The sequence below is a fragment of the Antedon mediterranea genome, chromosome 4 (assembly GCF_964355755.1).
Source record: "Antedon mediterranea chromosome 4, ecAntMedi1.1, whole genome shotgun sequence".
In the NCBI taxonomy this organism is placed as follows: domain Eukaryota; kingdom Metazoa; phylum Echinodermata; class Crinoidea; order Comatulida; family Antedonidae; genus Antedon; species Antedon mediterranea.
Genome location: NC_092673.1, coordinates 30,973,005 through 30,999,626, shown reverse-complemented (window position 1 = coordinate 30,999,626; position 26,622 = coordinate 30,973,005). Strand labels below are relative to the sequence as shown.

At 35.7% G+C, this 26,622-nt stretch overlaps 1 protein-coding gene across 3 annotated transcripts; it reads left to right on the top strand.

Moving 5' to 3' along the window:
- Positions 1 to 386: 386 nt before the first annotated feature.
- Positions 387 to 26,122, top strand: LOC140047280 (synaptotagmin-A-like). Of its 3 annotated transcripts, none has more exons than XM_072092200.1 (8): positions 387 to 708; positions 13,441 to 13,499; positions 17,503 to 17,759; positions 19,672 to 19,817; positions 21,082 to 21,504; positions 21,747 to 21,873; positions 23,539 to 23,726; positions 24,739 to 26,122. In XM_072092200.1, the coding sequence occupies exons 3-8, from the start codon at positions 17,504 to 17,506 to the stop codon at positions 24,850 to 24,852; spliced, it is 1,254 nt and encodes a 417-aa protein (XP_071948301.1). In that variant the 5' UTR covers positions 387 to 708; positions 13,441 to 13,499; position 17,503; the 3' UTR covers positions 24,853 to 26,122. The 3 variants fall into 3 exon arrangements, with proteins under 3 accessions (XP_071948301.1, XP_071948300.1, XP_071948302.1); XM_072092199.1 differs by having other exon boundaries at positions 387 to 715; XM_072092201.1 differs by lacking the exon at positions 387 to 708 and adding an exon at positions 9,939 to 10,174.
- Positions 26,123 to 26,622: the final 500 nt, after the last annotated feature.

Below are 26,622 nucleotides of genomic sequence, written 5' to 3'. Positions count from 1 at the left end.
TTGCCATTGTTTCTGCCTCCATCCATGATCCAATCTTATTTATATTTTCTCTTGTTCAATGGCATCATGGTCTTCATCATTACGTTAAGTCTGCTTCTCCTTTTCCATTCTGGTCGCCATGTAAGTGCATCTTCTGTTGTCTACTACTGCTGATTTAGCTTCCAAAATAAGTTTTGTCGTGTTTGTGTATCTCTATGTTAAAGCCATCTCTTTTGAGCCATCCTGATCTTCATCAGTGTTTTGGAATTCTACTTGTCTGTTGGCTGTCTTCTTTCAAGTGTAATTTACGCACTTCTCTGATCCTGTACATATTAATTTTCATGGAAATGAGGAGGGGATGTAAATCTTCGAAATCAGTAACAATGAAAAGACACCATCATTATTATACGAAAAAACAGGTTTTCGCATCTCAGTAGCATAGCATTTTCTTAATAGGTATGTAGCACCCTCATTCGATAAAAGTGCGCAACGCTTGTCATCCTTAATATCAAAGAAAATCGTACACAACCTTCTTCGCTCAATTAGGACAATACACTTCATACACACATACCAACATGACGGACATTTGTATATCAGATTATCAGCATTAGTTTAGCGTTAGTGTCCGTAAGTTTGACAAGAGACCACTAATGGGGTGATGTATTCCGGATTTTTACTTCTTGCTTTTCAAAAGAGCGAAAGACGAGGATTTAATCGTTTTTGTTAAAGGTAAGAGGTAAATACATCTCTCTTTAATGACTAACCGGCTGCTACTGGTGTTATGTATTACCGTAACTTTGATGAGACAACGCTAATGGGGTAATTAATTCTGGAAAATATTACTTCTTGTTCTTTTTAGACGAGTGATTAATCGTATGGTTTTTATTAGGCATTGAATAAATTTAGGCCTAATATTATAATTGTTTTTCTTTTCTGTGAAGGGATCTAATAGGCTGTTACACCAATGCACCGGTAGGCTTCTTTTTCCACTACACCTGCAGCAGCATCATTACTTAATTATAAGGCACTCCTCCGCCCCCCCCCCCCTATTCTTTCTCTCCTAGTGTCAGACATAATCTGTCATAACAGTGTTCAAAATATAGTTTTACTGAGGATTTTGATAAAAGTTAAGAATTGTCATTTTCTTAAGTATTGAAATTCGCTGTTCTGTTCTTTGTACGAAAATAACAATCATAATTCTATAAGACTTAACTATGGTTAGTTGACCTATTTATTTTTGAAAGAGATACTTAAAAACAGGTACAGAGTGATATCGGCGGACTGCCCTTAAGATTGGGTCCCACTAGACGCAAAGCAAGAAAGTTGACCAATGATAATCCAGCACTTGATGTTGCTCAAATCACTTAAGCGTGGTTCACACTTAAGCGTGGTTCTCACTAGCGACGCAACACAAGGACGTAACGCAACGCAAGTGAATTGACCAATCACAAGCGATGGCTTATTCGCTTGTGATTGCTAACTGTCTATAACTTCGCTTGTCATTGGTTAAAACGCTTGCGTTGCGTTTACGTCCTTGCGTTACGTTCTAGTGGGAACCAAGCTTAAGAGACGCAACTCAAGGACGTAGACGCAACACAAGGACGTGGACGCAACACAAGCGGGTTGACCATTGGCAACCGACAATTCGAATAATCCATCGCCTATGATTTGTTAAATCGCTTACGTTACGTTTACGTTCTTGCGTTGGCGGTGTATTCCTCTTTCAAGACTTCAAGGAAAATTTGAATCAAAGAAAACTAACTTGCCTCAAATGTATCTTTAATTATATTTAACATCTACATGTATTAAGAATGCGTTTCTTTTTCATTACACGTCGGTACTATTAACTGATTAAGTTCCTTTCTCTTCTAAAACATTAATTATTCATGAATTAAGTGATATATCTTATCGAGTATGCACTTAAAATACTAAGTGTGCAAGATAAAGCGATCATCCATTCTTAGCAACGTATTGGTAGCTTAAGGCTAGGCTAATAACAGTCTTTTTTGTGTATTTTTAGACGATAATAATAAAGGTCGGAGGATGAAAATTGTGTTTTTGTTGTTCATGTAAAACGTAAATGATAAATGGTGAATGCATAGCCTGATGATGTGATGATGTTGTTGTTGGTCGTAATGATGACGATAATATTGACGAATGATGGTGATGTTGATAGCGATGATTTTGATCATTAATGTGGGTGTTGGTAATGAGTATGTTGCTGTGGTGATGACATTGATGATAGTAAATGATGATGATATAGATAAACTAAGTTGATAATGTTTGATGACGATGTTGACTATTAATGATGATGTTGATGGAGAATCCTCGTTTTATGTTACTAATGATTGGTTACGTGATGATGTTGATATTAGTGGTTGATGGTGATTGTTATGATGATGATGGAAATGTTGATAATGAGGTGGACGGTGGAATTAATTTGATAATGTTATTGATTATATTATTTAATACCGTTATGAGGAATGAAAAATACCTATTACTGATTCATGATATAAATTAATGGCTAAAACTCATTTTAACAAACGTATGACGATTTATGACTCAATTATAAAGATGGGTTCCAACTCATTTATGCGTAGATAATGGTTTCCTTGATTTCAAGCGCTTGGGAAGGGATTGGTATAAGCATGATTACCATTTAGGCCTAAAGTAACAACAAAAAAGTTAAAAGTAACTTCGACGTATTTTGTGACAATATTAGTCATTCTATTGATCTCTTTTTTGACCGTTATAATTGTTTTTGTAATAAAATTAGTAAAATTGTATAAATTTGTATTGCTAGATTTTAAGATTTATATATATTTTTATATGGTATAGTTTATTCCATTCTGTAAGGGGCGGGTTTCCCGCTGTTGAATGACTTTGAATAAATTAAATTAAATAAATTAACTAAATTTGACGCGTGTGTGTGGCGACGAAATTGGTTCCAACTAGAATTTTTGGTTTTCCAAATCGTTCGACGTGTTTGTGACAAGAATAGTTGAAACTCAATTTGACGCGTTGGTGACGAGATCGTTTTAAAAAAAACATGCGTTGACGATCCAATTAAACGCGTTTATTATAGTTTTCAATTGAATTAGACGCGTTTACGACAATGTTTGCGTCAAGCTACCTGAAAACTTGTTCCGTTTCACAGAACGGAAGACGGCGGACCGTTCAATTATTTGTGATTTTCCATTGCTTAACAAAACGGTGCCGTCTTTCGTTCCGTCAAACGGACCAAGTGTGAATATGTAGCTTCACGGTGACTAAAGTTGAACCAGTTATTGTAATGATATGCCCGTATTGACTATTAATGTAACTCCCGTAGTGAATCCCTATACGTATTCGTATTGATGATTTGCTATCATTGTAAGTAAAACCAATAAATTGTAATCTAAAAACTGACATCCTTAATTAATGATGCTGCTCACTGAACTGAAAATATATAACACAACATAATATATCCTTTTCGTAGCTTTTGTCACTAACAAATATATTCTGTGTATACATTGGATGATGAGAAAAATTTATCACACCCTAAGCGAATCGTGTGTGGTTGAGGGTTTTGGGTGAATGCCCGGGCTTGAAAATATATAACAGAACATTGTTCGTGTTTTTGTCACTTTTACTAACATTATGTAATTCTGTGTACATTTATTGGATGATGAAAAATAGGAAAAGGGGTGTACATTGGGAGTTAAATAAATAAATAAGAGGGCATCAATATCTAAGCGAATCAGGTGTGGAGGGTTTTTGGGAGAGAAGTATTAAAAGTGTACGACCGGGAATTCGTTTACAAGTCTCTTTAAAAACGGTTCTAATAGAATACCGTGTCATCACAAAACGCATAATGATGTACATTCCGTTGTTCTGTAATTAGGGAGATGTGGGGCTAGGTTGTGTAAATGAAATGGATACAGAGGGCAGCAAACACGGGAGGAAAAAAATAGGATGGAAGCATAAAAAAGGCATTTATTATGCTGGTAAAATGACACAAGTTTGGCGGCTATAGTTTCAAACATTTTGAAATCCTATTATACATCGTTCTTAAGTCTCATAAAATTCCCATTAGTGAGTTTGTATTACGGTAGTATATAAAAGACGTACGGACATTTCTTGTACCTTGTTCTAGTTATTTATATTCTCTGTTACAAAGTAAAGCGCAAACATCGCATAAAACGTGCTGTTTTGTTCTTTCTCGTGACGTGTTTTTTAAATTGCTAGCTGTTTATGAAAACAAAAGAACCAGACGAAAATATATTGAAAATTTGGTTTTACGTAAACAGGTCATGTGACTTCACCACTGTTTGAATTTACACGTGCGCGTGTCAGATGCCAAACTATTATTGGAACATATTCAGGACTCCATTTTGGAGTATTTTCTAGTCGCGACACTTGGATAAATATTTACACTCATGGCAGTTGACAAAAACTGCTGCTGTCGGCCCGTATATCTATCTAAAATTCTAAATGCATTTATAACTTTTTAAAGCCGATGTTTGATAAATCTCGCAATCCAACGTCTTTGCGAGTTGTGGCTTGGTGGTTATGATGCTTGGCTACCACTCCAAGGGTCCTGGGTTCAAGTCCCGTCACATGTCAGGATTTTTTCTAAGGACAAAATTACAACTCCACTCCCAAAGACTTTGTTTATGTAGAGCATCTTGTGTATATGTTTGTCTTGTGAACCTTTGAGGGTCCCTAATGATCAACAATTGCTGGATGGATCACCCTCAATAAATATCGTTAAAAAAAAAAAAATCCATCTTGGCACTCGGAGATCTCCAATGGAACCCATTTAATCTGATCTCCTGGTGCTTTGTAGAGTGTTGACGCTCTGACGTCAAATTCGAAAAAGAAATACTACCAGTATCCGTCCATTCATAACATCTTATTTCAAGAATAACTAATCTTTGAAGTTGATGTTTTTTTATGGTAATTCAATAGCAATCCGCGGCGTATCCTTATTTATAACTTCATTTTATTTAATTAAAAAATGACTAAAACTTTATTTTAATGACATTGAACAAATTTTATGAATGGATTATACGATAATAATAATAGCACGTGATTAAACCTGAAGCCTTTGCATAATTTCAAACAAATGAATTATAATATTCACACACCCAACAATGCAACTTTCGGAAATGCATCTTATTTTTGTATCCGCTATTAACTTGAATAAAAAAAAAACCAGCGCGAACGTCAGATTTTCCTCCACATTTTACAGCTGTCATGAGATAGATTCTAACTGACTATCGATAGTCAGCTCGAAACCTGTCTAGATGTATTTAATACATGTTAGCTAACAGACAAGGTAAAACGTGATGTGTATCGAGTTTTTTCAAGCGATACCCAATGCACCGGGAACAAGAAGAACAGGGCTCTTATTTTATTATAGTATTAGTACAGTCGCTATAATTTATCGGCGAGCAATCGGATGGTCAGTTTAATGTACGCTTGTTTTGAAATAATATCGTAATTTAACATTACAGTAATAACATTTCGGTACGCAAACGTAACGCAATGGCGTCTATACGTAAAAGTGTGATTCCCACTAGGACGCAACGCAACGACATATGATGTGTTCCGTAATCACAAGTGGGAACTGACGACGCAATAGTGTTGCAAAAATCGAAGGTTTGATTTCACGCAGGCGGGGGCAAACACAATGCTTGGAAGGGCATTTTCTTACGTTGCGTATATTGCGTTACGTTGCGTCGCTAGTGGGAACCAAGCTTAAAGATAGTAGGACGGCGACGTAGAAGCAACACATAGTGTACTATACAGTACCTTAATTTAAATGTTCATTTTATATTTACCTTATTTTTTTTGTATAATCATAAATTAGCTTTCTTCTCATTATTGAAAATTAAAATGAACTATAAAAATAGATTGCTATCCAACGTCAATGTTTGTTATTAACCAAGTGTCTCATTGCCATGACAACAAATGATGACATTCAAGTTGTTGTTATTTAAATTCGTGGAAATCTTGAATGATATTTATTTCATTGTTAAGAATCGTTACGTACAGCATGTATACCAATACATTACAACATGTAAATAATTAGATCTATAAATAAAAAAAAATTGTTACGTCGTTGACACTGAACTCTCAGCATTCAGTTCATACGTCAAATGAATTTTAAATTTAAGGTTGTCTTAGAGGTGTAACGAAAATAAAATCTTTCCCGAGGACACAACAAAACTGTAAATGGAAATTGTATGAGTGCTTGACGATACATGTACATTGATATTCACAGGAAATTAACGATGTACTGCAGCGCATCGTTTTTCAGAACAAGCATTTAGCTGTTGGTCACTGAGTCTTCTAATGTTACATTGTGACGTAAGAAATAATGAGCCATTTTATTTTGATTAACGAAATGCAAATTATCACCACAGCATTACTACAATTTACATGACATATAACTTAATATTATATATGTTGTTTGTTCCTATTTGATCGGGGTCAAAGGTCGTAGGATACCTCCATCCTGATAGATCGGTGGTTTTCCCCTGCTCTGATAAATACGGGTTTTAAACCCCGTGGTAACCCGAGTGCTTACATTCCGCTCATTAAGCGTGGTTCCCACTAGCGACGCAACGCAAGAACGTAACGCAACGCAAGTGAATTGACCAATCACAAGCGATAGCTTATTCGCTTGTGATTGCTAACTGTCTATAACTTCGCTTGTCATTGGTTAAAACGCTTGCGTTGCGTTTACGTCCTTGCGTTACGTTCTAGTGGGAACCAAGCTTTAGAGATTTACATCCTGCCTCGTAGCTCAGGATCAACACCCTGCTCGTCGGGATATACATATTGTTCTTTGAGGTCTGTGATCGAGTGATTATCAACTATAGTCACTTACACAACACTTCATAAAATACAGAATCTCTTGAATCTCCCAGCTGAAATAACCTTAAAAAAAGTTTTTAATAGACCGTTAAATTAAATAAAACATACACAATTTGTTGATCTGTCTTTATGGTAGGGCCTTTTTACCACAATAATAATATAGGCCTACCACTATTCGCAGATGATAGGTGAATAAATAAAGAAAAAACCCACCTAGCAAAACTTAATCAAGAGTCGTATGTAGTCAATGCTAAGTTAAAAACATGAATTTTACATTCTGCATTTAATTGGCTAGCATGAGTTATTGTCTGCTATCTGTAGAACAAACAACATACTATTAATTAATTGAAGCGAGAGACAAGATAAGACTAGATAAAACAAGGTATACATGTTAATGATAACTTAAGTTTGCTAAACAAGGTAGTACAACTGGTACGAAAAGCTAGCCATCCATTAGATTACATTAACTAATGTATTCTTTGTTCTTATACAATTCTTGTATTGTAATTATATACTAAAACAGTAATGAGATTATGTGCTTGCAATAGCAATTTGATTTGATGAGACCTACGAGAAATTAAGAAAATAACACGTCGCCATTATTACGAATCATATTTGTAATGAGTTTGTCAGTGGGGACAAGTAGAACAATTTCGGAGCACTTTTTAATGGTAAATGATACATTCGCCAACTGCATTTAAACAACTTTTATATCATTTACACACTTTTGAACCATTACTGTTTTTGTCATCTTTTGTGGGTTTCACGCACTTGTATTTTTCTTATTTCATTATTTACACAGCTATTGTAATATATATTTTGTTGTTGAGACCTATGTACGGTATAAATTATGGCGGAATAATTGCATGTGCCTGCCTGCCGTAGACTCGTTATAGGCTCAGTACTAGGCTTAACAATATCAATAACTTCAATAGTGTTATGTAGAAGCTAGGCCTATGATGTTATGTATATAAGATACTGTGTATGTTATGCGAAAAATCGGAAGATTCGCGATCCTGATAATATTAATCAGTCATGGTAACTTTTTAAGTGGCTATGAAATCCTGGTAAGCGGTAACAATTTGTTAATGGTAGTACTGTACACGCAATGCAATTACAGTTTAAAGGGGAAGAAAGGGGTGGAGTGGGGGATGGAATTTTAAGCATGATGTTAATGTGAGTAGGTTGCCTACAATACGCATCGGTCGGGGTCGACAAAATGCGCGCCTCAATATTTTCAAGTATTGGTTGAGCTAGCTATACTACAAATGGCAGGTAATATATGTGGTCATTAAACTATGAACTGGAGTATTGAGCAAGTCGTTCTGTTTCCCATCATACATTGCAGCTACTTGAGACGCAGTCATTACCATTACCATTAGAAGTGGAATTTGCATAGAAACCAATCGACTTTGGCCATGGTCCTCAAGTAAATTCCTAATGTACTTATGATCTAATAACTTAATATAATATAATTCCACTGTCGTGGAAGGATTCATAGATTTACTGAGTCTGAGTAAAAAACTGAACTTTATTATTTCTGTACAGTGTTCCGTCCATTTGTGTATATGTTATTCATTAATTCATTAAAGAACAACATACATAGAGATACAACAATCGACCCAGCAAAAAAAAACCAGTTGAACTAAATGCTCTTACAATCTCTTCTCCTTTAAATCTCTTTTGAAAAAAACACCTGTTTCTCTCTCTTTCTGATTTTATTTTTTTCCTTCCTTCATTGTGGCCTACTGTATATTTATATATATTTATATTTCATATATATTATTTTTTATATCTTTGTTAATTTTGTCACTTATTTCTTCGTTATTCTCGATCCTTTGAATTTAATTTTAAATGGTAATTTTAAATAAATATCATCAATTTAAATAATGTTTGATTAAGTCGGGTGTTAATGCGATCAATTTAAACACAATATTGATTTAAACTAGAAATGTTGTAACATGTTAAATGTCACTTCGATTACGAAGCTAAGGTTGTAAAAAAAAATAGAGCATACTAGCGAAGACCGGCATCAGAAAAAGAAATGGCATAAGTTGTCTGAACGATTGTCGATATCCAGTACTTTGGTGAGATGATAGTCTGCTCGCTCGTGAGATAAACGCTCTGGTGAGGAGATGATGCTTTGATGATATGTGATGTTCTGATGAGATACTCTAGTTAGTGAGATACTGGTTAGTGAGATACTCTGGTTAGTGAGATACTCTGGCGAGATTTTCGATTATATTATGTAGGCGAGATACTCCGATCTGGTGAGATACTCCGATCTGGTGAGATACTCTGGTGAGACACTCAGGCGAGAAACTCTGGCGAGAAGCTCTGATAGGGCACTCTGGTGAGATACTCTGGTGAGACACTCTGGCGAGAAACTCTGGTGAGGCACTTTGACGAGATACTCTAGTGAGATACTCGGGAGAGATACTCGGAAGAGATACTCGGGAGAGATACTCTGGTGAGATATTCTGGTGAGATATTCTCGTGCAGCGATACTATGGTGGTGAGACACTCTCATGAGGGTTTGTCACCACCACCACTGTTTAACCAGCAGGTGGTATCAGAATCATAATGAGGAGGTTATGAAATAATTGGTCATTGATTATTTCTAATACAATTGATAATCATGAGTGACGTCATATTTTCTCTATATACTGATATGAGAGACATGACGATAGCGTCATCCTGATGAGGATAGTAGATAGATAATAAAAAAAAATAGATAATGCATAGGTCCTAACAGGTTGATAACTAGGTTGTTATTTGTAGCATTCTTGTTGTATAGGCCTACAGTACGGCTGTTTAACATTAGTATCCTTATCACCAGTAGTACCTTGTGTACTGAATATCAAAGCCGATTGTAAATGTATCGATCAGAATCAATTAGTAAAGAATCTACAGTTCAAACTCCATGTGTAAGCAAACACTAAGATTTACAAACACAAATTTGTAAAGATCAACTATGCAATGTGTTGTTGGCCACACGTTTGGATATTAACCTAATTGCACAGAAGGGGCATTGTCCTCGAAGACATTAATTTAGTTAACAAGCAGAATTTAAACACGAACTGATGTTACAATGAATAAAGGTAGACAGAATGAGCGTGTCCGACTAAGTCAGTAAATGGTAAGTTGGCTATTAAAGACTGTTAAGTACTATACCAAGACATCATTCTTCCCACGCAACCAGTGTTTTTATAATGTGTTCGCATCGGTGTTTCTTCAAAGTGGATAAGCCTACGATAATAGGCAGACTATATACGTGAATGCAAACGCAGTGTGGTATATTATAGTTGCAATGCTTCGATATAGAGCCAGGGTAAGTCCAGGGTAATTCATTAAGCGTGGTTCCCACTAGCGACGCAACGCAACGCAGCGACGTATTGACGCAAAGTGCTGTATTGCGTAATAACAAGTGAGAACCGACGACGCAATAGTGCTGCAAACATCGCAGGTTTGATTTCACGCAGGCGAAGGCAAGCACAATTATTGGAAGGGCATTTTCTTACGTTGTGTAGGTACTTGCGTTACGTTGCGTCGTTAGTTGGAACCAAGCTTTAGTGGATAAGCCTTCGAGAAATACGTATTGACATACTTGACTCGATCACGATCGGTGCATGCATGATTGTGAATGCAGTGGTGTGCATCTTTAATAAGGCAAGACAGTGGGGGTTCGAACCCCAAAAGGCCCAAAGTCGTTCTGTGTAGGATGCTGTTATGTCTTACGTTGCCGCGTACACAGCCGCTAATGCTTGGTTCCCACTAGAACGTAATGCAAGGACGTAAAAACGCAACGCAAGCGTTTTAACAAATCACAAGCGAATAAGCCATCGCTTGTGATTGGTCAATTCACTTGCGTTGCGTTACGTCCTTGTGTTGCATCGCTAGTAGTAACCACGCTTTACTGCGCGCATATCTCGCCGTTCACATTTGTACTAATCTTTACATCTTCGGTTCATTACTCATTTCGAACTGAATTTGGATTCCGTGTGAATAATTTATTCCGGCAATACAATGATTAAGGTTCATTTTAGTTGCGCTGGTTAGCCAAAAGATTCGATAATTTGACTTTAATGTGTCAAATATAAGACCGAGTGAAACCAACACTTGTTAAGTAAAGTAGTTTAAATAGATGATTATTGTTATTCCCGTCACGGAACAGTAGTTGTACGTGGTTGATAGTATAAATTTGATTACATGTAGCACCTTGCATTTGATTAGAATTTTCTATACCGGCTTTGTGTACAAGCCGCTCTTATTGTGAATATCATTATCATTAATATACATGTTTTATTAAGAAAATTAAATAAGGATAGGAGCGTAAGTGATACAAAATAAGAGGTTATTATTATACTGTTATCAAACATAAATATTTGCATAACTATAAGGAGGTTATCCACGTCACAGTAAAGACTATATAATATATCTGAATTTATATTCAAACAATGATATTATCGTTTATTCTATGACCCGGATCGGTAGCCAAGCTTCTTAACTAAGCCTGGTTTCCATAAAATCGCTACACACGACAGAGCGTAGCGATTCTACGGAAACGCTTGAATTTATCGGGGATAGTACGCGAGCGCTAAATATTCTTTGGTACGCGTATACGATTCGTGTCGGTCACTAAATTTCATAGTTTATTTTTTAGCATACAACATGACATGTTTTAGGTGGACATCAACATGACTTACATCACAATATCAGTTTTTCTGGGATAGGCCTATACGACATGGTTTATTCTATTGCTAATTTCCCAATAGGCGAATTGTTCGCGCGAATCGAAAGCGTCAGCTTATACGCATGCGTATTCATATTTCCATCTTTCGAATCCTTCTCTACGCATGCGTAGCTGACGCATTCGAGTCACGCGGATTCGCCTAAATTTGCCTAGTGGAAAATCGGCTTAGTACAAGAAGGATCCAGAATGGTGGGATGAGGGAGGCGGCCGGTCAACACGTTTTGGTTAGGTTGATGTTAGCGTTAATGAATAAGGTGTGCTGTGTGGAAAGGGAGAGTTGAGAAACGAAGGGGTAATAAACATTTCCCAAATTATTCTCACATCCATCTAATGTTTCTATGTTCACGCATAGACAATTAATTTGGTTGAACTCTAACTTTATTTTATAAACTCAAAAACACTCAATCCTCTCCCACTCGCGAGATCAACATGCTTTAACTCCTTATTTCAAAATACGGCTGCATCATAAGTTGTTGTGACTCTAATAGTAACCCCCATGGGTTACTATTAGAGTAGTGGGTTATTATTATAGATTGACTTATAAGGTGGGTTTCTATTAGAAGGAGGTTACTATTAGAGTGTGGGTTAATATTAGAAGATTTACGGGGTATATATGTATGTTTTATAATAACGAATTAGTATGACGTGTGTATGTCTTTTAACTATATTAGAAAACAGAACGTACATATTTTCAACCTACCGTTGAATTCAAGCAGTACGGTCATATCAATTATTGCCAAGACTATTTGACAAACAAAATGGGTTGATAAATTATTTTAGGGGATCATGTTGGAATTCAAATACAAATTGTAAACACGAGATGATGAATAATTTGACAGGCATAATTGTAAAATTTATGGTACGGTATTTTTAGAATAATTGGAATCCTAATAAAATGATCCGATAGTTTTCTTCAGGCAAGCTTTAAAGAAACAGCAATCATTTCACTTTACGAAAGGGTCTTCGGCGAGGGAGCTATAATCTTTACTTTGCACATGTACACAGCAGTTTTGATAATGCCACGAACTTTAACCTGACATGAGGATGAAATTACAGTGACCTGACCCGTTACACAGTGACATTGAACTGAACATTACCCCTCGACCCACATACATCAAATGTTGAAATGCACTCGGTTAAAGTTAAATGAATACAATTTGTTGAAGAGTCATGGAAAGGATTCTTTAAACTAAGCATAGCATTTATAACAAAATAATACGATGGATAGATGTAATTGATCTATAGTAACAATCTTCTTTTGAACACCACTAGTCTGGGGATATCTTAGGGTACACTTCCTCATGAAACGACAATTAGATGCAATGTTGGGTCCCGGATGAAAACCTACCCGACCTACTGACATGTTGTGGTCAAAGGCATACTTCTCGTCTTAAAAAAAATTAAACATGTTTAGCCTAAAGTTCTCCCGACAACCTACTGCAAAACTACTCAAGGCAACTCATCTCGTCGGGATTCAACACAGACAGCACCGACGTCGCGGGCCAAGACGTTTCTGTCGGGCCTCGTTGTACGATACCATTTATATAGATTATGCCTCTAATGCGACGACACAGTATTTTACCTTTAAAGAAAAATACCATTAAAGTCATTCTTGAAAATGATTTATTTTTAGTACTTTTCATACAGGAAAATTTCTCTAATTCTATTGACGGACATAACTTTATATTCATCATTAGATTGTTGGGGTTGTTTTTTTTATCCACCAGACTATACCGCGTCTTGATGACGTGTACACATGAACATAACTCTACGATGACGCCTTTATTATTCTGTTTGTTTGTTGTACAATATTAGTAGTGACCTTTTTTTTATTCCGTTGCCAGGTTGAACAAAGTGACGGAATTCGCATCTTATCATGAAAACGTAGATTCAAATATCAAAGGTAAGATCTTAGGCCTATAAGAATTTAGAAAATGCATGAGACGAATAATCGCGTGTTTTACAACATAGGCCTACACTAATTAATACAAAAAGGATGACTGAATTTGATATTAATAATATGAATACAATACACTACTATACGATGATGTCAACTTTGTGCATTATTTTATATTGAATTTTCATTTTATTTATTTTCCAAATATTAAAACGGTGAACAGGTGAATATTAGTATTGGATAAAAGCGCGTTTCCAAAGTTGTTTTTAAAATGTATCTGATGATGAATTACGTATTGGTTGAAAATGAATGTTCATCACCAGATGATCAGTGACTCCTTAAGGAACTTTAAGCTCTGTATACCACAATCAATCTAGTGAGATGTACCCAAATATGGGGTGTGTAAAAAGCGACGACCTCGAATTGGACGACCCCAACGACCCGGGCGACCTCGAATTGGACGACCTAGAATTGGACGACCCATAACACGAAACCGACGACCCCTATAGCCTAGCTTAGCCTTTTTCAGCGGCGGGTAAGGTTTGCTCAGTGGATTGGTCATCGTTAACCCAATAATCAAATCAAATCAAATTACTTACCCGCCGCTGAAAAAGGGGCCGTTTTGACCTGGTTTGCCATGTTTATGATATTTCGTGTGTGCTAATCGAGTCGAATGAAGTTTTAATGATGCACTCTTGGCGTTCCATATCTGTTCGTTTGTTCGTGTCGACACATTCAGTATCAAATGGCGATATTTCTGTATTTTTTCAATCAATTGCTTGCTTGCGAGTATTATACAAGGTATGGTTTAAGGACCTTTGGCTATGTTCGGCTTCGGGATGTTATACCACACATAGGCCTAGGCTAGGCTATAAGGGTCGTCGGTTTCGTGTTATGGGTCGTCGAATTCGAGGTCACCCGGGTCGTTGGGGTCGTCCAATTCGAGGTCGTCGCTTTCTACACACCCCCCAAATATGGTAGTGATATGCCAAAATATGGTAGTGATATGATATCATTATGTCCATATATGGGCACATCACATTTATTTATTCACATAAAGTTTGATAGTGTATACAAAACCTTAGGCCAACTATTACGTTTGATCTAAAAGTATACCATTTTCTTTTACAATTTAATCTTATACCTCGGGCTGGATACGCAATAAAGATAGCTAGGCCAATATACGACATGATTATATTCGGGCGTGACCTAAACGTTATTTGAGATGTTTACTTAAAGTTATGATAGATGAAGTGTCATCCATATTTATAACATTCGTGTTTATTTATAATACATTTCAGTATGTATGAGTTTGATTTCGCGAGGAACTCATTGCAAAATGCATGATGGGAAGAGTTTGGGAGCAAACGTCACGATTTGTACGTACAAAAAACAAATCATGTTAAAGCTTGGTTCTCACTAGCGACGCAACGCAACGCAATGCAATCTACGCAACGTAAGATAATGAATGCCATTCCAATCATTGTGTTTGCCCCCGCCTGCGTGAAATCAAACCTACGATGTTTGCAGCACTATTGCGTCGTCGGTTTCCACTTGTGATTACGCAATACAGCACTTTGCGTCGATACCGACCGTTCTAATGGGAACCACGCTTTTAGTACACGTTGTGACGTTTGCTCCCAAACACTTCTGCCATGCGTCGCACACGCTTGTGGTAAACCTTTTGTTTGTTTGTTTATACAATATAATATACAGATACACTTGTAGAATACTAAAGATAATTAGAATTACCAGGAATTACACAATCGATTCAAATTGCTGTATCTCCTAATTCCGTAATACAGCATCTCAGGTGTATCCCTTGTGCCTGTATCACGCAAGGTTAAGGGTTAGACGATGCGTGATTTAACGCAGACGGGGGCAAACACAATTATTGGAAGGGCATTTTCTTACGTTGTGTAGGTTGCGTTACGTTGCGTCGTTAAGCTTGGTTCCCACTAGAACGTAACGCAAGGACGTAAACGCAACGCAAGCGTGTTGACCAATGACAAGCGAAGTTATAGACAGTTAGCAATCACAAGCGAATAAGCCATTGTTGCTTGTGATTGGTCAATTCACTTGCGTTGTGTTCGGCGTCCTTGCGTTGCGTCGCTAGTGGGAACCACGCTTTAGTGGGAACCAACATTTACTAGACGAAGGCGAAGCACTGCAATCAGCGCAGGGCACTAATATTATACTTGTGATGCTTTATCACGGTATTTTCCTATGGTACTGCAGACATTTAGATAGAGTACCGAGGAATCGGCTACAATAAGATGGTGACGATAAACCGAAAATTACACTGATGTTTTACAAAGTGGACTTACAGTTTATCGTTTTTAAAAAACGATTCTATGCTCCTTAAATTCAATATTGATTTCTAAACATAACGTTTATGTAATTTACAAAATCGACTAATACAAGTAAAGTGGATTGCTATTGAATTTGAGCATGTTCTAATAAAAAAATAGTTAAGCATTATTGATTTTGTTAAAATTGATACAGAAAACGAAATGATATCAATCCATAAAGCATACAAGGATTCATTATGTTTGATGTCCCTTGAAACCAGCTATCGCTGTTAAATTTGAGAGTATATTATTTGTAAACCTAAGTCTAGATTATCATGGGGATTTAATAGAAAGGAGAATTGTTGTGTCGTCAGAAATTAATAATCTCGACGCACGATTTACTGAATAAATGCATTAAAGCACGGTTGAAGTGAACGCATTGACGTAGCTTTTGTTTTTGTACTAAAATCATAGAGATATTATAGGAAAAAAATAGAGCGCGCGCTAACTAGACGAAAGCGAAGAAATGCAATCAGGGCAGGGCACTACATTATTTTTCATACAGTTCCAAAATTTGGTTAATCAGGAGCACTCACAGAACACATAGAGAGCCAATAAATTCGTGTAGAAACATGTCGGGTTATACGGATAACAAGAACTAAATACGTTTTAGTAAACTTTAGATCACGCGCGGTTTTTGCGTTACAACAAGGCCATATAGCCTACTGGCCCAGTCACGTGCGCAAATTTGAGTTAGTGTTTAGCGACCGACCGACCAACATAGTGAGCTATAGAGACGCGTTGCGCGCGACTACAGATGTGTGACGTAGTACGCGAAATTTACCTACGTATGCGATACGGAGTTCGCGGTAACTACATTGATAACGTATCATGCAGTTTTCTGAAAATGTACATTTTTTCTCACTGAGAGTTTCGATAACGACTGTTATTATTTGGCATGACACACGGAAGCCTACACTTAATATTATGTAAAATTGCAGTTGTGTACATCAGAAGATACACACAATGCTCAGGAAGTCTGTTGTCTAATATCGTCTGTCGCCACTAACGCAATGCCGTGAGAATCGGATTAATCAACAGATTTGAGCTCTATTCACATTCATTTGCAAAGTAAATAATCTAAATTGCATAAATATTGTTTCAATTCATTCTATATTAATATTGCTTCAAAGTTAGATTTGATAATTATTCTTTAATTTAAATATATAAATATGTACTTTAACATGTTACACATGAATACATTTGAGTAGTCAACCTTAGAAAGGACGTAAGTCGTTCAGAGTCTCAATAATAATAGTAAGCATATAATATGTCATATATAAAGTAACGACATAAGTTAAATTCATTAATTTACAACAACGAGTGCATATCATTCACAGATCAATCCACCGGTACCCAGCTTGTTACGTATTTATACCGTTATCCATTACGTCATTCTAGCTATAATCAATCACGCATAACGAAAAAGCGCTCGTTACGTTATTACACAATTTGTAAAAAGCCTGTTTTTATAAATACTGTGACAGAAATCGTACTACAGGTGATCCCCGGGACTGAAACATCTGTATATTCTACTAATAAAATCCCCAAAACAAGAAGACTAATCCGAATCCAGAACTTGCTGTCTTTAAACTCATTTGCTAGGCCTCCTCACAAAATTAAATCGCCTCTTTACTTCTTCTACTGTTTTTTTGTAGGATGTTCAGGCTTACGGCAGTGGAGTTGATACTTCTCTGTGCCGTTCCTTTCATTGCTGTCATAACCACACTTCTAATACTGTGTATATGCTGTGATAATGGGAAATGGTTCAGGGGGTTTAGGCTACAATCTAAGGAGTTTAAGAATGACAACATTACACACAGCCTTGCGCAGGTGACACCAAAGAAAAAGAATGACCTGACCATATTGGATACAAACAGAGCAGGACTTCCGGATGCATTCGTTATACCAGGAAGTAAGTGTCATTTGCGATGTCAAAGGTCAATGGTAAAATTTAAAAAATAACTATAACTCGATCAATTAGTATAATTCATAGTGTTGAAAGTTCAAAGGTCAACAAGTGAATGATACCTGAAATACTGTAATTCAAAGCAAAAAAATAGTGAAATTGACTGGAAGTCAATGGGTTTTGGTTAAATGTAACCGTTTATTTTGTCTTTAAAACATTAATTGTTTTGGGTGTTTTTCTACGTAAGTGATACTCTTTAAAAAAAAAAAATTATTTGATTAATCTTAATTTGTTATGTTCTATAGGCCTATGTTTTTTAACCGCGATATACTTGTATTCTTGTATTATCTAGCCATCTGTCATTTAAGAAGTATAATTTCAAAATAGTTATTAATTTTATTATTGATATTCTTTTATTTTCTTTTCCCGCTAATTGATGATCAGGGCTAGGTTACGTTTCTTAGTTTATCAATACATTTCACCGGCGGCAATTCAGTTTTTCAAATTGATCAAAATTATTAATCGAAATAACAATTATTGGAAATAATATATTTTTTTATTTATATATTTTAAAAAAATCTGATCAATAACAGTAATAACGGTTAATTTGTAATTAGCTATGTAGAAAATGTTATTTTCACAATTCTATGTGGGCCTCTAGCCTACCTTTGATTCAATAATTCATGGCTAATAATAATAATCATAATGTCATTTTCCATCTATTATAAACCAAACTTAATTTGTAATTTCGTAATCCTATTTTTTACATATTTTTGCATTTAATCGACGTGGCAAACAAATCTTAGTTTAAATTTATAATGTCATTTTCCATCTATTATAAACCAAGCTTAATTTAGTTTCGTAATCCTATTTTTTACATATTTTTGCATTTAATCGACGTGACTTCCAATCTATAATAAACCAAACTTTTATAATCTATTACAATTGAAGCAAAAATATGAACCTAGAATTAGTAATCGGGTTCGTAGATGTACTGGTTTCAGTAATATAAAGGTATTAGGCTAAACGATTGATGTGTCGCCCACGGCTAAGTTAGTAATGGAACTTTACACAATAACTTACGCCGAGGTGGAATTGGAAAAAGCTATTAGTTTTATTGGGAAAATGTATTTTTCTTCCCTTTCCTCCACTTTTTTCCTTTCCCTTTTTTTCTTTCCCTTCACCTTTTCTTTCCACTAGCATTTTCTTGTTTTCCCTCACTTTTTTTTATTCCTCTCCATTTTCCCTTTTGTAGGCTAGATTCCCTTCCTCTCGCATACTCTCCTTCATTCCTTTGGATTGTTAAAGATGTATTGTCCCTTGAAACACAACAAAATGAAGGTCAAAATATTCTAAATTTAAATTGGCCATATCAAAGTAATATTAAAGTTATTCACCTTAAGTCGAAAATTCGAGCCAAAAACAACAATTTTACGTAATTAACAGCTAAATTAATTTGATTACATTTCATCTGGATAATTGTCCGGCGCGAAAGTAAACAAAGATTTCAAACCATGAGTATACATTATGCATGATGCTAATTAGGATTGTTTACAACTCGTCACGGATGAGAAGGTGTTCTCACACAGATCCAAAGAAGTTTTATGATTATGCATACAGAGTAGCCAAATAAACGCGTTGCATTATGAGATATGTTTTGATAGAAAACTTTGACTGGAAGTCAAAGTTATTTTTTGAACCAAAAAACGTCTGTATTTCAGTTAAATGATTTTTTTTTCGACTCATTTTTGGTGAAAATTAGTAACTATTATGATACTTTAAATCTTCTTCTTTTTTTTTTGGAATTTGACAAAGGGACAATACATCTTTAAGATTCTTTCTTCCATCTATTTTATCTATTTAGATTAAAATTTTTATAAAGTTTGGTTATTATTTGATTTTCCTCCATGTACTTTAGCACCACCAGCACATGGAGAGGTAGTCGCATGCCCACAACCACCGATAACACCACGATCGATGGATCGTCAGCATTCCATGTCGTCCAAGCTAGATCCGTCGACCTTTGACCCTTCTAGTGACATGTACAAACCGCCACCAGAACCCGTGAGTATAGCACAACAAAATATTACAGTGATTAGTGAAATATCCATAAGTAATTACACTCATAAACATGATATTCTCAGTGGTCTACGTTAACAAACAATAATTTCTTATTATTGACCTGGGTTCTCCATAATTCACATTTATTAAGTAGAGCATGTACGACGACCGTACGAAATTATTATATTAATAGATTGCCTATAAAATATGCATATAATATTAATGAATATCTGACGTGTATGCAGTCTACCAGATTTGATATAAACTACACTTGACAATCGTCTTTTTAGAAAAAGAACATTTTGTATTCTAATTGATACAAGCAGTCAATAACCTTGTTTTTCCTCCTCACTAACTATCTAAACCGAATGACCGATAGGCTACACGTGCTGTTCGAGATTCCCCGGAGCCATTCGGCTATCTTTGCAACCGCCGAGTTAATTCTCGACCGTTATTCTCTATTCGTCACAGTTAGATCGCAGAGAGCCACCATGAAACTAAAACCCTTATTAATGTATTAGGCTACATTTACTGGTCCGCTGTTGCAGTTCTGTATGTAAATCTTTAAAGTACATACTGAATTATGACAAGCGAATTTATTAGAAGAGACTCAACACTATACAAATAAGTCCAAATTATAATATTTGGTAATTAAACCTATTCATTGAACGGCTCAACATGTTCTTGGTTCGAAAGAGATTCGCAGGTTCGTTGTTTACACATAACCGAATTACTGAAGAGCAATTTTCATTAAATTTATTTAAACAAGGACAAAGCATAATACAGTATAATTTAATATGAGGCTTTTTAAATAAGCACAACTAAAAGTATCATTTGATAGTCAAACCTAAACATCACTTGAAGATTCCCCTATTCTCCACTAGACGTTCCAATGTTTTAGTAAAACATTACAGACTTCTAAATTTAATGAGTTATTTGTGGCCAACATGTGTCAAAATAGATAGAATTAATTAAAATCATCATGTATATAATATACCTTATTGTATACATCGAATGTTCTTATTAGAGCTTGGTTCCCACTAGATACGCAACGCAATTACCAAGAATCACAAGCAATGGATTATTCGACTGTCGTTTGCCTTCGTCATTGTGCTGCATCTCTAGTGGGAACTAAGCCTATACGGATTAGGAATAACATTGATGTTAGATATAATTATCGTTAAACATATAACATATAAATATATAAATTATATATTTAAAAGATGATATTTTTGTTTATTAACTTCATTTCTGTTTTTGTTTCTAGCCAAGAAAAAAGTCGCTAGTTGAAGGTCCCAGTCTTGGCATCTTAAATTTTGAGCTAAAATATTCGCCAGACATGAACTTACTAACAATACGACTTATAGAAGCACGCAACTTACAACCGCAGGATTTTAGCGGCACGGCAGATCCTTACTGCAAGGTCACCGTCCTTCCAAACTGCCCCAAAACTATGCAGAGCAAAGTTCTAAGAAAGACCTTAAACCCGCAATTTAAGGAGAGCTTTGTCTTTGAAATTCCAGAATTTGATCTACACAGACAGACTGTAAAAATACAACTGTATGATTTTGATCAGTTTTCACGGGATGATTATATAGGTGACGTAATACTACCGTTGGATAATGTAGATCTTAGTGACAAATTAGAAGTTTGGAAGGAAATCAAAAAGTTAAAAGAAAAGAAAATGAAGGTAATGTTGAAATCGTGGGATGTATGATCATAAGCTCTGTTTACACTATACAACTTTATATGACAAAAAAAATGTGATGTATTCATATATGTCCACGATGTCGTCATATCACTACCATATTTGGGCACATTTTTGTCAAATTATTTTGGTAGTGTAGTCAGAGCTTACAAACTAGCAAATTTAACGAAAGTTTTATTTATATATTGTTATGAATTATGAATAAACAAGTTTTATTTTATTAGAATACAGAGATACCAAATCTAGGCGATATTATGTTCTCATTATCGTATTTGGAAACAGCAGAACGACTTAATGTAGTAATTCTAAAAGCAAGAAATCTGAGACAATTAAGTGAAAAGAAAGATCCAGGTATGTAGACCTAAAAAATAAATAGTTGGTAGCTTCGATTATTTGCGTACCTCGTTAGTTACACCAACGTAATATAATAACATGTGGCTGCTGCGACACGTCAGTTTCACGCACTTTTTTAACACGTTGCGGAGAATTTATGTACATGTAGAGTACTGTTGGTATTTGTCGCGGCCAGACATAAGATCAAATGACTATTACGAGTTCCTATCTTGGCAAGGCGAGCACAGTTTCCTGTTGTTAGATTGCCTTGGTTACACCATGTTAATTCATGCGGAGACATTTTGTGCTTCTTACTCTATTCCTTGGCATAGTTTTGGCGGATTCTAACGTAGATCTACGTATCTATACTTGAGGCCGTCAGAAATCGAAAGCTATCTATAGTTGTATACATGGTGCATCTGGAGGCTTAAAGATTCACCAGCAGTATAATGATATATGCTTTTACTTTTGACGTGTTGTAAATTTCAAAATAGATTACATGTCAAGATCATAATCTTAAGTTTAGAAACTATCAAATATGATGATTAAAGTATCCATACATTTTTTTTTTAAATCGCTAAATCATTTTTCAAAATAGTTATATCGCTCATCTACAAGATAAAATTATAAAAACCGTCTAATTGCTTATTGAGTATAAGATGTATATTTGTGCTAATTATTAAACTGGTTGCTCTCTAGGGCGATTCACAGTCAATTTTTCTTCCGTGACGTCGTTTACGTTTTAATATCAAGATTGCTACTTACCATTGATGTATCATCACTCTTTAGAATAATATGTTAGAAAACTAATAATGATGAATAATGATTTACTGAATTTAATTTGACGTACAATGCAGCAGAAATGACCCATAAAACATGTTGTTTTACAGCATATTTTTTTCAAATAAACTTTCAATGGCTATATAAAAACGGTATGTACCACATAACACGCTACACATTTAGACGTAACAACACCACACGACCAGCCACACATGAAACGCGACACATGTATACGTACCACCGTATGATACGCGACAAATTTAGACGTACCACATATGATACGCGCGACACATTTTGATGCACCAACGTACCACTATCACATGACACGCGAAACATTCGGACGTACCACTACCACATGACACGCGAAACATTTAGACGTACCACTACCACATGACACGCGAAACATTTGGACGTACCACTACCACATGACACGCGAAACATTCGGACGTACCACTACCACATGACACGCGAAACATTTGGACGTACCACTACCATATGACACGCGAAACATTTGGACGTACCACTACCACATGACACGCGAAACATTTGGACGTACCACTACCACATGACACGCGAAACATTCGGACGTACCACTACCACATAACACGCAAAACATTTGGACATAACGCCACATTACACGCGACACATTTAGACGTACCTCCACATGACACGCGACATGTTTAGACGTACCACCACATGACACGCGACACGTTTAGACGTACCACTACATGACAGGCGACACACTTGGACTTACCACCACATGACAGGCGACATATTTAGGCATACCACCACATGACATGCGACACGTTTAGACGTACCACCACATGACACGCGACACATTTGGACATAACGACATGCCTACTAACGAATAAAACATACCATACATATGATTTATTTTTTCAGATCCTTATGTAAAGGTGTCTGTATTTCATAACGGAAAGCGATTAAAAAAGAAGAAAACGACATCTAAACATGGAGTCCTCCAACCTGTCTTCAACGAAGCTCTAGTATTTAACGTTTCTAATCATTTTCTTAAATACTTAAAACTAGAAGTCAGTGTCATACATGACAATAGAGTTGGACAAAATGAGGTAAGTGCCATTATTATTTGATACGTTCTAATAATAAACAACTAGTTCTGTCTGCATTCGCCCTTCATACATATCACTTAATCACTGAGTATATGCTGGCTCATTATTGTGTTTCCGGGGAAGCACAGAATTACTCTTTGATTCGAAAGCTGTGTTATTCGCATATGGCGTTTAGCGAAAACCAAATGACACGGTTGCGGTAAGTCTATTTTCAATGTATGTACTTTACAATCCCTTCTATAAATTAAATCACTAAATTTTACTGATTTGGATGAATTTCACCTTGTTCGTTGTCAGATAGCAGTAAGCCTAAATGTAACCAAAGTTGCTCGTAAAACGTTGCTATATTTATCATCTAGACTTGGCCTATATTGGTTCAGTTGTCAATGAAACTATCCATAACATTTCAAATGAAAATAATAATTTGACTCCTACTCAAGAATTGTTTTAGATCATATTACACGTACTTAACATTACAAGGGTTGGTTATTTCTAAACACAAAATACAAAAAGGAAATGAGACACAAAATCAGCCTTATATATTTGATTAATTTATAATTTACTGAGAAATATTTTCATTCATACCAGTTTATTCAGTTATTTGACAATAACTGGGGCCCGCACTAGAAGCAATAGCTTGTCTCATGAGGGCCCCTACAATATAAATATAAATATGCAAAATACATAAAGAGAAATACTGTATAAAACAATCATATAACGGTAATGAAGTGTATGCACAATGCGATCGTAAATCCTACGAACATAAATTCGCATGACCAGCGCTTTGCCAGTTTCCGCGATTGCGCTAAATTCAGAAATTCACAGATATTTACGTTGCATCTTCCTAGTGTTTATGTTGTTGCAATAGTAATACTAATTGTGACCAATAGGCCTACAAATAGTGACCAATAGGCCTACTAATAGTGACCAATAGGCCTACTATTAGTAACCAGTAGTGACCAATAGGTTCACTAGTAGTGATCAATACTAAAAGTGACATATTGTATTCCAGGTATTAGGGAAAGTTGTTGTGGGACCCGACTCGCACGGAGAGGAGCTGGCACATTGGAATGACATGATAACATCGAGTAAAGCTGTGGCCAGATGGCATCGACTGTTTCCTTGATTGCCATCAAGTAATGAAAGCGTCTGCGATGGAGTCTATTTTGAAAACGTCTGGGCTTGAGTCTATGTTGGAAAACGTCAGTTCAAAAATCACAGACTTTAGTGTACGCACAATACATTAGTCTACATACTTAATTGTAACCGAACGATTCTTGACTTGGAGATGAATAAATGGACAAACTGTCTATATGTCTTGAAGATTTAGTGCACGTGATCTAGAAAGTTAAGTGGATATGCCTAAAAAAAGAAAACTACTTTTTAGGACACGATGATGCCTTTTCACTTTATGTCCGAATTACGACTAAAACGAGATTACAGACTAAATATTCTGTAAATCCGTAAGATGTGAATAAACGTGACTCGAGTTAAATCTGAATTATCTCTTACCGATCCTTTATATTCTTCAACATTTCGCTATGAAAAATCACAAAGATAACGCGAGCGTATACATTGATGGTGATCGACAACACGTTATTTTGTACGCACACGTTATTTTGTACGCACACGTCGTGCAGCAAATTATTTTGTCCTTTCTTATACTCTGTCCACAATATCAAACTAGTTTGACAAAAAGAAAGTGTGATACGTGCCCAAATATGGTAGTGTTATGCCCAAATATGATAGTTATATGACATCATCATGACCATAATGGGCTCATCACATTTATTTTGTCACATAAAGTTTGATAGTATCGACAGAGCTTTAACGATTTGTCAAGTCACGCATTTGTTAAAGCTTCTTTAAAATATTGCCCGTTGGCTTAGTTTCAAACTGAATGGTTAAAGAAACACAATAACTGACATAAAGGCAACACTAACCATAGATGTGTTAAGCAACTGCTATACAAATTCGTAATTCATTACATCCAGTTGTCATCTTTTTAATGACTCTTCCCTAGCAGATGTTGAAATACTCTTAAGAAGCCCTGTATTGATCCTAGCCTACGGCCTGTTCGAATGAGAACCTATTTGTTAACGATTTATTGTAAATTTAAAGATAATTTAGGTGGCTATTCTACGGATGTATTGTATAATGACACTGGTTTGATGCATCGCCTGTGGTGTATTGTCAACTCAATCTAGCCTAAGAATATAATCATAAAATATAACCCATAATAATAGGAATAATCGGGTCACAGGTCACGTATTTCATCATCGTGAGCGGAATATGTATTTTCTTTTATAGAATTTTGTGTATGATGTTTTGTTTGTGTTTACTTATTTATTGTATGTATATGGGTTGTGGCAGTGGTTATATGAAATTAAAAATGACATTGAGAAATACGAAAGCATTTGGAGTTTAGTAGTTGTTAGTAATCCGTCAGGAACTTTCACATGTATATGAACAAAAAATCTAGACGGCGATTCTGCTTAATATTCGAAAAAAAGACAAAAAATGTTGGGACACATGGCATGTTAAACCTGCACTTCACCTTCAACTTCCTAACTTATTTGGTCACCTTCCACACTCATCATCCTTTTTTTAAATCTAAATATTTAAGTAAAATGTATATTGATGTGTGTGGAAAAGAATTAATAAACAAACAAACGAATACAACCGCCCGCTAGAGGTGCTCGGACAAAAATAACCAACGTAAACAAACGCTTTTAATTATTAAAAAATACTAGAAGAAGAATGGGCGCGTTAAAAGCGGAGAGATACAATATATTCGACTAAAATGCACTTGGAAACTTTCTATTTTCAATATTTCTTTCGCTTGCTCCTACGCCACTGCCGAAAGTACTCATCTTCCAATTCCTATCTCACCTTT

Bases quoted from the DNA above. Each gene is read 5' to 3' on its own strand.
- LOC140047280 (XM_072092200.1), top strand. From the start codon at position 17,504: ATGTTCAGGCTTACGGCAGTGGAGTTGATACTTCTCTGTGCCGTTCCT. The intron at 19,818-21,081 runs GTGAGTATAGCA...TTTTGTTTCTAG, and splicing joins ACAAACCGCCACCAGAACCC to CCAAGAAAAAAGTCGCTAGT. The intron at 21,874-23,538 runs GTATGTAGACCT...TTATTTTTTCAG, and splicing joins AAGTGAAAAGAAAGATCCAG to ATCCTTATGTAAAGGTGTCT.